The sequence below is a fragment of the Pecten maximus genome, chromosome 3 (genome assembly GCF_902652985.1).
Source record: "Pecten maximus chromosome 3, xPecMax1.1, whole genome shotgun sequence".
Classification (NCBI taxonomy): domain Eukaryota; kingdom Metazoa; phylum Mollusca; class Bivalvia; order Pectinida; family Pectinidae; genus Pecten; species Pecten maximus.
In genome coordinates, this window is record NC_047017.1 from 41703906 (window position 1) to 41718778 (window position 14873).

Sequence of the window (14873 nt, forward strand, 5' to 3'; positions counted from 1 at the left end):
TTAATTTTCAACAAATTTTATTTAAAAGAAAGAAAAAAAAATATAAACAATGTTTATAAATTGAAACATGTACTCTATCAATGAAGAATGCTGATCAATCAATCATTTTAATAGTTAATACATATTGTTAAGGCAATTGTAAGATATTATAACAATTGGAAAGACAAATTGTCAAAAGTTAGGCATGACATTGCATACAGTAGATATGAGGTATATGGATATATGTACAGAACATCACTGTGACGGACAACGCTTTATAGTGAATGTAAATGTTTGTGTATGGGACATATGACATTGGATGGATAATAGGAAAAGTGAACACGAATATTTGTGTAAAGGAACAGATGTCTGATGGACGCTAGGAACTGTGAATGTAAACCTTAGAATGTAGGACATCATGTGTGATGGACGCTAGGAACTGTGTAAACACAAATGTTTGTGTAAAGGACATGATGTCTAGGGACGCGAGGAACAGAGAACACAAAAATTTGTGTAAATGACATAATATCTGATGGACGCTAGGAAAAGAGAATGTATATAATTGTGTAAAGGACACGATATCTGATGGACGCTAGGAACAGTGAATGTATATAATTGTGTAAAGGACATGATATCTGATGGATGCTAGGAACAGTGAATGTATAAAATTGTGTAAAGGACATGATATCTGATGGATGCTAGGAACAGTGAATGTAAACCTTAGAGTGTAGGACATGATGTCTGATGGACTTTAGGAACAGAGAACACGCGTTACGAATATTTATAAACAACATGATATCTGATGGATGCTAGGAACAGTGAATGTTAAGGATTCGTTATCTATAATACACATAATGCATAAATGTGAAACATGAAATTGATGAATTTGATCAATAATTTAAATAAATAATTTTGATACCAACTAACATGCAAAATATCACATGAAATGTTAAAGTAAATGTACCATTTCCCGTCTTAAATATACAATATACATCATATACAGTTTGTAAAAAGGTTTAATTTATAGAACAAGATGCTTAGAGTAAAACTTAAATAAACAAGTTATACATAGAAGTGTTCAGGTTCATGTTAATAAATTAAAAATACAGGACGAGTCCCTAGAAAATGTTAGAGGATAAATTATAATTAGCCAAAGGGTAAAAATAACTTATTCGTAAAAAAATTATGCCTTGTGGATAAAAGTTGAGTAAAAAATGCAAAAAAAGTCAAAAACATCTAACAGGATAAAACCACTTTATATTGATCATTTCAAATAAAAAATTACGGACATGGAATAAACAGGGTAATTTATGACATTAGATGTGTTTTATACAGTCCCGACAATAGGAAGGGGATCCTTATATAATTACCTGTCGGTACACTATTTTAAGTCCTATTGCATTACTGCTACAAAAGTACCTATTTTGGTGTATATTGACTAGTTTTTACAATCCCATCACATAATTAAAATGCAGTCATGATCACCTGCTGGGTAATATAGTTATTTATTCCATGACATGATAAAAAATAATAATTGTATATATATGAGGCAAGATCAATGAATTCTTCACAAAGTGATGCTGAGAATTAAAGGTATAACAATGTACATATACATGTACAAACAATTAAACCATTCAGTGTGGAATGAATTACAACACCTAATAAAACCCAATGTAAAAGTTTTGTTCAACACATTCTCAACTCTTTCTCTCTTAATTTTCATACCATCAGACTCTCGTTACCAGATACCAAGTACATGATAATATAACCAAAGCGATTATTTCCCATTGAAAATTTTTAAAAATGCAATCTATTTGAATTGCTGGGTATAAGGAAAATGTCAACTACGGTGTGACAAAATCAACAATTTTGATTTGAAATGCATCTTTAAAATCTTTCCTTCCGTGAATAATACTCATTTTGATTATCTGAATTCAAGGTATAGAGAAGAAGTAATTAAAATTTCATCCAATTTTACCCATTTTCACCCCATCCGTAATGCTTGGCATTTCCAATTTTGGTGTGCCTATTGCTATTTAAGTTTCCTTAAAAAATCATCAAAATTTATTAAATATAAAATGAAGTATTATTTTGAATATGTCTAAAATGTGATTTTTTACAAAATCACAATCAAGATATATTCTAATCAGCTGCCAAGTGCAAGTTTATCTGTATGGACAAGTACAATGGTCAACAGAGCTCTTAACAATTTTGGACACAATTGACTTTGATGTAAGAATCTGTCAATATGATGGTTCTATAATGTCAACTATTGGTTAAACTAAAAGTATATCTTCAGCAACCAGGTACTTTTTCCTAGCACTGAAATATTAATTGTCTTATACTTGTACTTGATCTATATCACTACCCCAAGCACAATGATAATAACTTATAGCATGTATTATGAAAAAGGGATGTTTGAAGCTAACATCCTGAACACAGAAGATTGTAAATGTGCTGTAGATGTATGCATTCTGTTGACAATGAAAATTTTATGAATCGTTGTATGGCCTCTTGTTGACAGTGAATCGAACAGTCTGAGAATTAGTCCTCCTATCTACACTATGTAAAGGTGATTCTGTAGGCATTGATTTCCATGGGAGGTACACTAACTCTCATATCATTGACCTTCTGTATAACCTTGACCCCAGTTAGACTTGTTTCTTCTAATGACTCAATGTATATGGATTTGGAATTTGTTGTCAGATCAATTACATCTGATGACTGTAAAAGAAAGGAACAAAGACAATTAAACAGTTATAATTCAATATTTAAGGAAAGAAGTTTTTCTTTGAATACATCCTGAGGAAGCAACTAAGGAAACCACATTTCAATTTTGATAATTCCACCTTAAAATTTGGAACCATAATGTTAACTCTGATGTGGAAGAATAGAATTCAGGATGGTACAAAGACAGCAATATAGTCATGTACTACATGTACAGAGTACCTTTCTATCATGTTTTTGTAGTATCACAATATAGGAAATGAGATATGATTAAATCTGACACAAAGTAAAGTAATATTTTTCACTTGGAGTGAATGCTATCATTGTTATATTGACCTATGGAAGTGTTGTTCACTGTATCAAAACCACCAATTATCTGCCCAGATGGAGCTGAAGTACTGTTCTCTTTAAATACCATACATCTTTTCATCAGTTTTGAAGCTATTTTCCAGCATAAACATTATCACAATAAGTAAACTAATTCTATATACATGTTCATAGACTGTCTTTAAAACTGAGCTTGTTATTTGAGGAAAAGAACCCAATTATCAATTTGAAAGGAAAAGATCTATCTTTTCTGTAAAATGGCTAAAGTTAGAATATAGCTATCTAGTTTGATTTACAAACCTGAGAAGGACACTGCCAGTCCAGACACAAAAATCCACAGTCTGTTACCCTCCGGTGAATCAGCAGTAGGGCATGTGACCGGTTACCGTCTTCTGTATACAAACTTCTCAATGATACCAAGTGGGTGTGATTTGGAAAAGGTGGAAAGGGTAGGTCTAGCCCTTCCTTCAGCAGCTGAGCTGGATCAGATTGTTTACCGGAAATCAGTATGTCGAGTGGTTGTTCCAAGATATCAGACAACACCATAGCCATGGGGGAAGGGTAGCACATTAGTGAGTCCTCCTGTTAAGGTATATCATCATACATATTACTAAATTATCACAAACAAGGTGTTGTAATATCTGACATTAGATATCTTATGGGTAGGCATTGATAACACTAAGGGTAACAAGCTAATTCGTAGATTTTATATCCCCCACAGGGGTAATCTGATAATATTTGTTGCCGTTATTGCATGGAATCATCCAAAAATGATGTCCGCAAAAAGTTTGAAAAGTGGTGATTAACCTTTGTTGAGCCATTTAGGAATTTAATGTTGTTACCAAGTTTCAAGAAAATCAAACAATATTGTTGCTGTTATTGCACGGAAACTTCCAAAAATGACATTTTTCGTTAATCAAGGGGCCATAACTCAGCCAAATAACGTCCGCGAACATATGCAATCGAATTTGGCCGAGCCATTTTGGCATTTAATGTTGTTACCAAGTTTCGAGAAAATCTGATAATATTTGTTGCTGTTATTGCATTGAAACATACAAAGTGTGACAGACAGACCCAAATCAATATCCCCCGTTTCCCCAGTGAAAGTGGGGGGGGGGGGGGATGTAACAATATTTGCAGAGTTTCAAGAGATGGTTTATTAGTTTAAATGTCATATAACAAACTCTAATTATAACAAGCATGTTAGGTATTGCTAAAGCAATACATGTACATGTCCCCTACCAGTCCCCGCTAAAAATAGTAACAGTGACCTTGACCCAAAAACTCTGGAACTCGTACTTGATTTGTAGCTACTCATACTGGAGCTACCAAATTTCACAATGATGCCTTGAATCATGGCTGAGAAAAGTGAGGAAAACTGAGTGGATGGACTAGTACTGGTAGAGGACTAATAAGGTTAAAGGTTGTATACAGATGAAATCTAGTCATAATAGTCATAAAGTTAAAGGTCATAATATTATATACACATCAAATCTAGTCATACTAGTTGAAAGATTACAGGTCCTATACAGAACACATCTTGCCACAGTTATATCGTTAACAGTTGTACATATACCTTGATGGCTGATTTATGACGTCTCTCAAACAGCAATACAAACTGACTGTGTGTGGGGACATTGTCAGTAACACCCTCATTAAGACCCCTCCAGTCGCCCTGTAGGAGCTTTCTATCCAGGACCACCTCCAGTTCACCTGGTTAGTACATCATTATAAAATGGTTAGCCATAGTATTTACAGCTGGCACAAATCAGTGATTACATATTTACTGATGTTACATCCACCAATCAGTGATTACATATTTACTGATGTTACATCCACCAATCAGTGATTACATATTTACTGATGATACATCCACCAATCAGTGATTACATATTTACTGATGATACATCCACCAATCAGTGATTACATATTTACTGATGATACATCCACACATCAGTGATTACATATTTACTGATGATACATCCACCAATCAGTGATTACATATTTACTGATGTTACATCCACCAATCAGTGATTACGTATTTATTGATGTTACATCCACCAATCAGTGATTACATATTTACTGATGTTACATCCACCAATCAGTGATTACATATTTACTGATGATACATCCACCAATCAGTGATTACATATTTACTGATGTTACATCCACCAATCAGTGATTACATATTTACTGATGTTACATCCACCAATCAGTGATTACATATTTACTGATGTTACATCCACCAATCAGTGATTACATATTTATTGATGTTACATCCACCAATCAGTGATTACATATTTACTGATGTTACATCCACCAATCAGTGATTACATATTTACTAATGTTACATCCACCAATCAGTGATTACATATTTACTGATGATACATCCACCAATCAGTGATTACATATTTACTGATGTTACATCCACCAATCAGTGATTACAATGTACATATTTACTGATGTTACATCCACCAATCAGTGATTACATATTTACTGATGTTACATCCACCAATCAGTGATTACATATTTACTGATGTTACATCCACCAATCAGTGATTACATATTTACTGATGATACATCCACCAATCAGTGATTACATATTTACTGATGTTACATCCACCAATCAGTGATTACATATTTACTGATGTTACATCCACCAATCAGTGATTACATATTTACTGATGTTACATCCACCAATCAGTGATTACATATTTACTGATGTTACATCCACCAATCAGTGATTACATATTTACTGATGTAACATACACCAATCAGTGATTACATATTTACTGATGTTACATCCACCAATCAGTGATTACATATTTACTGATGTTACATACACCAATCAGTGATTACATATTTATTGATGATACATCCACCAATCAGTGATTACATATTTACTGATGTTACATCCACCAATCAGTGATTACATATTTACTGATGATACATCCACCAATCAGTGATTACATATTTACTGATGTTACATCCACCAATCAGTGATTACATATTTACTGATGTTACATCCACCAATCAGTGATTACATATTTACTGATGTTACATACACCAATCAGTGATTACATATTTACTGATGTTACATACACCAATCAGTGATTATATATTTACTGATGTTACATCCACCAATCAGTGATTACATATTTATTAATGTTACATCCACCAATCAGTGATTACATATTTATTGATGTTACAACTACCAATCAGTGATTACATATTTACTGATGTTACATACAGTACGAGGAGGGTGATTTGGTACTCAAACGCTCACAGAGCGTTGACCCGCGCAGCCCTCCGCTCAGAATCTGCGCGGGTTTGCAGCGGGATTGCCGCAGGATTTGAGCGGGCTTGAGCGGGTTCGCAGCGGGCTTGAGCGGTTTTGTAGCGGGCTTGAGCGGGCTTGAGCGGACTTGTATCGGACCCGCTCGCCGGGCGGGCTTGTAGCGGGCCCGCTCGAGCGGACTTGTAGAGGACCCACTCGAGCGGAATTGTAGCGGACCCGCTCGAGCGGAATTGAATAGGACCCGCTCAATCAGTAATGACGGTAGACTTTCAACAGCCTGGTGTCGATTAATTATACTTTAATGACCATGTATATGTTTTCAGTTGTATCGTCCATCGTAAGTATTTATTGGATGATGTACCTCAACTATGAGATACAAATTCATACGTGTAATGTATTGCTCATGAAATCTATGTTATAAGTTGAATAATATCTGCAATGTTGCACAATATGACAGTGTACTTGATGTCGACCATTTTGATAAAAACTATTTGTAGGGAAATATTGTAGTTATTAAAGTTCAAATAGACTATTTTCATGCATGTGCAAGAACACTCACGAGTCATAAATCCAGTAATATTGGATATAGTCGTCATTTAGTGTTAGGAGTTGAATCAATACATTGTAAATGTATCCTGTGACTGCTAACTGGTGACCGCCTTCTTTGGGAAAACAAAAGGTAATTATTCCGGTTAATGGTGGACAATGAACCAAGTGTCCGCAGTAGCTTTATTTCATTCTTACGGAATGGGGACGGGTCAAAAGGCGGTTTTGTCATCATTTCTAGAGTACTTAGGACGGTCGGATCTTGGTCAGAATTTTTGTGCACCTCGAGTGAGATATGGGGAACACGGAAATGTGCTAAATCCGGTAACCATTTTAATAGTGGACAATGAGCCACGTGTCCACGGCAGCATTATTACAATTCTGATTTAGCTGACCTTTGTATAGATGTCGTTTTGTGCATGACCTCGGAGAGGCCACATAAGGGGCTCGTTATTTTGATCTCGACTTATTTTTACGTAGACATTTGAAGTATTTAGCTAGCAACATGTCCGTTTGAGAAAATTATCTTTGAATTTCTGTAGTAAGTTTCATAAACTTCACAATTATTTGAACATTTCGTAGTTTTAAATCTACGGCCTAAAGATATTGTGTTTTTATTACTATCATTTTGTATGTGTCCATCGGGGTCATCTCTTGCATGGCTAATATCACGGACATACACTTACATGTATATTACCGGTAGATATTGAAATCAGTGCTAATAGTTCCCCAACTATAGTAGCTAATCATTTAATTACTTTCTTATCAGAAAAAAAAAACGTCACAAGTGCATTGCTCTACTCGAGCTGACTTGAATTATATTTTTTGTAATCGTATGATGTTGATGAGATGTATACTCGCAAGACTAATAAAGAATTGAAAAAATTGTTACCATTTTAGCAGCCTGGTACAAAATTATTTTGTGAGATATCGAACACTTTTGTAAAGGATAATCGATTGCCTTCCCGATCTCTTTTTGCCAGCAAAGAAATACATGTAGTACGGTCTTTGATTACAAGACCGAGCATAATAGTATATAATAAAATACAGTTTAAACTATATCGACCACAGAATGATTGTGTGTGTGGTCCAATATTCTTTCTTTATTGTGAGAAAAACAATACATTTGTGTCATCTGTCATGTGTATGTGATAAAAACGTCAACAAAAACACATTTTAAACAAATTTTAATCAATTATAACGACAACATGGGAATATTTCCTGTCCTTTTTATTTCGGAAGTAAAAAAAAAAAAAAAAAAAAACGTACTGACTATGCGAAAGTCACCATTATTATCAAGACCTAACACCCAAACAATGTGAAGTATTTCCTCCTTCACCGAGCTATTGACCAGTCCATTTTATGTCCGATGAAGCCCGAGATTAGATTAACTCTAATTGTATTAGATACACAGTGTACGTACATGTAATTGAAATTTTCCATTGAAACTGGTAGGTAACAAAGAGTTTCAGGAGAAGATATGAACCTTGTCTTCAGAGAATGTAGGAGATGAGTATCATTATCTGTTTTCCTGTAAAAACGCAATCATTGAAAATTGGCAAAGAAATTACATATTCTAAATTATTACCGCTCAAATCCAAATAAAACTAAACTAAAGGTCTGTTTAAGGTCATAATTATAAACGGAAGTTCTAAATGGTTTTTCTTTTTTTTCTAAAAAAATCTCTTCTTTGATTACGTGTATGTAATATAATCCTATGAATATTATGTTTTTGTAACTGGATTGTTTATTCATATATATGTACGTGTGATACAATGTTAATGTTCCTCATGTAACACATTTCCATGTGTTATAGTATCCAAATAAAACTGTGGGTATGGAGACCACGTGGTTAAAATCGCGTCATTTACAAATCATGATTGGAGTTAATCAATGTGATATAGATAAATCCTCTATACACAGGACAAATACCGGTCGTGTACAGTGTAGTTACCGTTATAGAAATGTTTTCACCTGCTGTTAACATCTGCCAATCACAGATTTTGATTACAATAGCGAGTATACCTGTATCGCAGTGACCCCATCGAACCCCTACAGCTTTTTTTTTTACCTGCGGGTGGAATGTTGTTACATAAGGATTTAGCCTATGCTCCATGTTTACTAGTCTACCTGTATCTCACCTCTTCCATTTAGGTCTTTTAGAATAAGGCACCTGCCGTTTTCCTTTTGAGGCCGTAATAGCGGAAGTAAAACCCGTTAAATCCGTATGCGATGATAATTGTATTAATCATTCTTAAATCATTTATATATTTTAGATTTAAATTAGGTACGTAATTTGTATTGTTGAAAGTTATACATTTATGATATGTACATTGTACGTATTGGTTTAACGGTTGCAACATATCAAGATATACACGTGCATTGAAATAAGAGCAATTACTTTCACTATATCTTTATATATACCCCCCCCCCCTCCTCTCTCTCTCCCGCTAAACCAATTTGTAAACATGCTAAAAAATAATATTATATTAAAATATTATATTATGCCATCTTGCTGTATTTTTTTCATGTATACTTGTGTCGGGAAAGGTGGTTTTTGCCCAATCTCTTATATACATATAAGTTACAATAAAAATATGTTTAAATAAAAAATCAGGGTAACTATTTATGTCAGGTTTCGTAAGAAAATAGAACACTCAGTATCCATATTTTTAATTTCAACACATCTTATTGACGAGATGTTAAGTCAAAAGGATTGGACATCAGACATAGCCTATATAGATCGATATCGTGATACCCTTATTTATTGATCTTCATATTACTTTAATAAGGACGAACTTGGATATTTTACCCAAACATGCATATACAATTTACATATATATACACATAATACTAATCATAATAACAACATTATCCGTAATAAATCATGTACATGTATTTGTTTCAACAAGCACATACAAATGTACATGTACATGTATAATGTATATATGAGACATACGTTATGAAAAATGTCAAGACTGGTTACCTATCAAACGGGTGATATACAGATTAATAAGTTTACAATACAGTACATACGTCTCAGCTTATGTAAATGATAAGGATGACCACAGTTCATTTCAAATATTTCATTCAGAGAATTACATAAATATTATATATATATATATATATATATAACAACAAACTAAGCCTACATGTATCAGTGTATACTGCCCATCGCCAGCCGTCGAAAAACTGTCTCGGTACCCTGTACATTGCGCGTGCATTGTGCATACTACGACGTTTACCGAGCATTGAATACATGTACATTTGTAGGTAACTCAGACGGGCATGGCTACATAACGGCTGGCGATCGTACAATTCGACCACATTTCAAATCCTGCCTATATCAAAGAAAATGTTTCACTGACAGAACGAATTGCCTTCTTTATTTTGATATATCATACATAACTACGATACTTTAAGTGGATATACCACGCACAAATGTATATATAAGATAAATGATTGTTCGCGCACAGCGCTAGCGAGAGCTTAACTAGAGTACATGTGAAATATCACGTGACTTATTGCGAATCTACATCACCGTATACCAAAATAGATATAAACATATATATTGCACTCATATTTTGCTCAGTTGTCATCGCTGTGAGCTTCGCAACTTGTAGATATGTACATATGTATGCAAAATAGATAAATGTTGGTGGTTTGATCTCTTAATCTTCCGTATGCTGCATAAACTGATGGTTTTGTTTTCTATTATTCATGTAGTTAGTATAATTGACATCCAAACTTAAATATTTCATCAACTACGTCTTCCCCCATGTTATTGACACCAGCAAATATTAAATCTGAGAACTACTTTTTATTTGAAAATGGTAACCTTTAGGTCAAAACAGGCCAAATTGAGTCATGTTCCTCTTTCATACGATCCAGCTAACATGTACATGTACTGTATGTACACCAAAAAGACAAAACAACTTAGAAATATATCAGAATACTCAATCTAATTAAAATCATATGTACATTTGCATTTTGCACTACGCTACTCTCCGTATGAACATTTTTAGATACAAGATGTTGTATAAAAAATAACTTTGTGTTTAACCTTTTTCTATGATTATACTTTAAGATCCATAAAATGTATTTTTGTTAAACTAAACTTCATTACTTACGCTACCAAATTACTCTTGATTTGATACTTACACAAGCAGAGAACAACTCAAGCAAGTGAATACGAAACATATTTTGTAACCGTTACATTACATATTTACTGATGTTACATCCACCAATCAGTGATTACATATTTACTGATGTTACATCCACCAATCAGTGATTACATATTTACTGATGTTACATCCACCAATCAGTGATTACATATTTACTGATGATACATCCACCAATCAGTGATTACATATTTACTGATGTTACATCCACCAATCAGTGATTACATATTTACTGATGTTACATCCACCAATCAGTGATTACATATTTACTGATGATACATCCACCAATCAGTGATTACATATTTACTGATGTTACATCCACCAATCAGTGATTACATATTTACTGATGTTACATCCACCAATCAGTGATTACATATTTACTGATGTTACATCCACCAATCAGTGATTACATATTTACTGATGTTACATCCACCAATCAGTGATTACATATTTACTGATGTTACATACACCAATCAGTGATTACAATGTACATATTTATTGATGTTACATCCACCAATCAGTGATTACATATTTACTGATGTTACATCCACCAATCAGTGATTACATATTTACTAATGTTACATCCACCAATCAGTGATTACATATTTACTGATGTTACATCCACCAATCAGTGAAAAATCTAAACAAAATCACAGAGGAAAAAATAACCCGGAATAAGTTAAATCTTCTTTTATAAGACAGTTTTTATGACTGATATGAGAACAAATGAATGTTTAAAATGACACTCCTGTCGACAGACCTGGTCGTAGACTAGCCACTCCGTGTGCTGCTGAGGTCAGCATGGTCAATCTCTCCTCCACTGTTTCTATCACAGACATTGATGTCATTGGATAAAAGTTTCCTTGGATTTTCAGTTTCTTTCTTGTTTTCCTTTTGTGCATCTAAATGAGATTAACATCAAAGACTGTTAACAGTAAAGTGTTTAAGATTAGACAGTGTAATTGGACAAACCAGAGCACAATAATATAATAAATAAGTGATTTTCACAAGTTAATACCTGGTAATTTTCAATAATCCAAATACTGTATTGATAAATATCTTCAATAAAGATTCAATATACACAATACTGGTACTGAACGTACAGTCACATTCTTAGACTAATTGTTATAATTTTTTTTTTATATAATATAAAATTGATTTCTAACCATCTAATTCAGATTTGCTAAAAGAGTCTATTTGAAATGAACATATTGTTCATGGATTGTTTATACTAGGTAAATAAAATATTTTATTGCACACAACACCTGCCGAGGATTCCCTACCGACCTGGAACCCGTTGAGGTCCACACAGAGTCTGTTATCAGGGTCCACCACTGTTGTGTCCAGTCGTAACACCAGCTCAGTGTTGTTCCACTGACCGTCTCTCATGTCCACCACATTGTCCACATATACACCAGCTGATATAAAAATCAAAATTTACCTCTTGTCTACCATAAGTCATTTTCTCATATATGCCTATTAAATAAGTACCGTTTTTAGTAACTAGTTTATAAAAAGCTGATAATATATCAAAACATTTGATAAAAATTATTGAGGACATAAAAAAAAAAAAAATCAAGCTCCTAATCCAAAAGACTGATTTTGAGAATGAACTCTCCCTATATTTCTGTATTTTTCTGTCATATTCCCTATTTCGATAATACAAAATAAGTATAAAGTGAAGATTGATTTAACCTCACTTCAACATGATTATTTTCTACACCCGTGATTTGTATACAGTGTTTCTATATGATTTGTAACTAACCAGATTCTTTGTGAAGAGTTGTGGTGTGAACAATGCCAGACTGCACAGCTAAAACCTTGGACATAATAGGACCTTCCACTACGTAAACCTTTACACTGCCATCAAGGACAGGCTGAGGAAAAAGACATATCAAAAACACATTTCAATTACAATATATAATTATTTAAATCATGACAAGATTATAGTAGTCAATATGAAACAATGTGTGACTAATTAAGATTTTCTTTAACTTTTATGTATGATTATTACAAAACATAAGTATTAGTTATTCTTGTTTATACCAAGACAATCTGATGGGATAGAAACCAATGATTTCTCATATATTAAGTACATATGTAGAATATACTTTTGATACACTCTTGGCCTCCCATAATAGTAGATACTAATACACTCCTGGCCTCCCATAGTAGTAGATACCAATACACTATTGGCCTCTCATACCAGTAGATACCAATACACTATTGGCCTCCCATAGCAGTAGATACCAATACACTATTGGCCTCCCATAGTAGTAGATACCAATACACTATTGGCCTCCCATAGTAGTAGATACCAATACACTATTGGCCTCTCATACCAGTAGATACCAATACACTATTGGCCTCCCATAGTAGTAAATACCAATACACTCTTGGCCTCCCATAGTAGTAGATACCAATACACTCTTGACCTCCCATAGTAGTAGATATGAATACACTTATAGCCTCCCATAGTAGTAGATACCAATACACTATTGGCCTCCCATAGTAGTAGGTACCAGTACACTCTTGGCCTCCCATAGTAGTAGATACCAATACACTCTTGGCCTCCCATAGTAGTAGATACCAATACACTATTGGCCTCCCATAGTAGTAGATACCAATACACTCTTGGCCTCCCATAGTAGTAGATACCAATACACTCTTGGCCTCTCATAGTAGTAGATACCAATACACTATTGGCCTCCCATAGTAGTAGATACCAATATACTCTTGGCCTCTCATAGTAGTAGATACCAATACACTATTGACCTCCCATAGCAGTAGATACCAATATACTCTTGGCCTCCCATAGTAGTAGATACCAATACACTATAGGCCTCCCATAGTAGTAGATACCAATACACTCTTGGCCTCTCATAGTAGTAGATACCAATACACTATTGGCCTCCCATAGTAGTAGATACCAATACACTATTGGCCTCCCATAGTAGTAGATACCAATACACTATTGGCCTCTCATACCAGTAGATACCAATACACTATTGGCCTCCCATAGTAGTAGATACCAATACACTCTTGGCCTCCCATAGTAGTAGATACCAATACACTCTTGACCTCCCATAGTAGTAGATATGAATACACTTATAGCCTCCCATAGTAGTAGATACCAATACACTATTGGCCTCCCATAGTAGTAGATACCAATACACTCTTGGCCTCCCATAGTAGTAGATACCAATACACTCTTGGCCTCCCATAGTAGTAGATACCAATACACTATTGGCCTCCCATAGTAGTAGATACCAATACACTCTTGGCCTCCCATAGTAGTAGATACCAATACACTCTTGGCCTCTCATAGTAGTAGATACCAATACACTATTGGCCTCCCATAGTAGTAGATACCAATACTCTATTGACCTCCCATAGTAGTAGATACCAATATACTCTTGGCCTCTCATAGTAGTAGATACCAATACACTATTGACCTCCCATAGCAGTAGATACCAATATACTCTTGGCCTCCCATAGTAGTAGATACCAATACACTATAGGCCTCCCATAGTAGTAGATACCAATATACTCTTGGCCTCTCATAGTAGTAGATACCAATACACTATTGACCTCCCATAGCAGTAGATATCAATATACTCTTGGCCTCCCATAGTAGTAGATACCAATACACTATTGGCCTCCCATAGTAGTAGATACCAATACTCTATTGACCTCCCATAGTAGTAGATACCAATACACTCTTGGCCTCTCATACCAGTAGATACCAATACACTCTTGGCCTCCCATAGTAGTAGATACCAATACACTCTTGGCCTCCAATAGCTGTAATTACT

At 34.4% G+C, this 14873-nt stretch overlaps 1 protein-coding gene across 1 annotated transcript in view; it reads right to left on the reverse strand.

Moving 5' to 3' along the window:
- The window catches only part of LOC117324211 (alpha-mannosidase 2-like), a 38939-nt gene continuing 24066 nt past the window's right edge, over positions 1-14873 (reverse strand). The window contains exons 16-21 of the mRNA XM_033879956.1: positions 12824-12935; positions 12346-12476; positions 11819-11960; positions 4610-4746; positions 3334-3615; positions 1-2703 (exon numbers count right to left, since the gene is read on the reverse strand). Coding sequence (XP_033735847.1) covers positions 2542-2703; positions 3334-3615; positions 4610-4746; positions 11819-11960; positions 12346-12476; positions 12824-12935 — 966 coding nt within the window. The 3' untranslated portion in view covers positions 1-2541. The remainder of the gene's footprint in view (positions 2704-3333; positions 3616-4609; positions 4747-11818; positions 11961-12345; positions 12477-12823; positions 12936-14873) is intronic.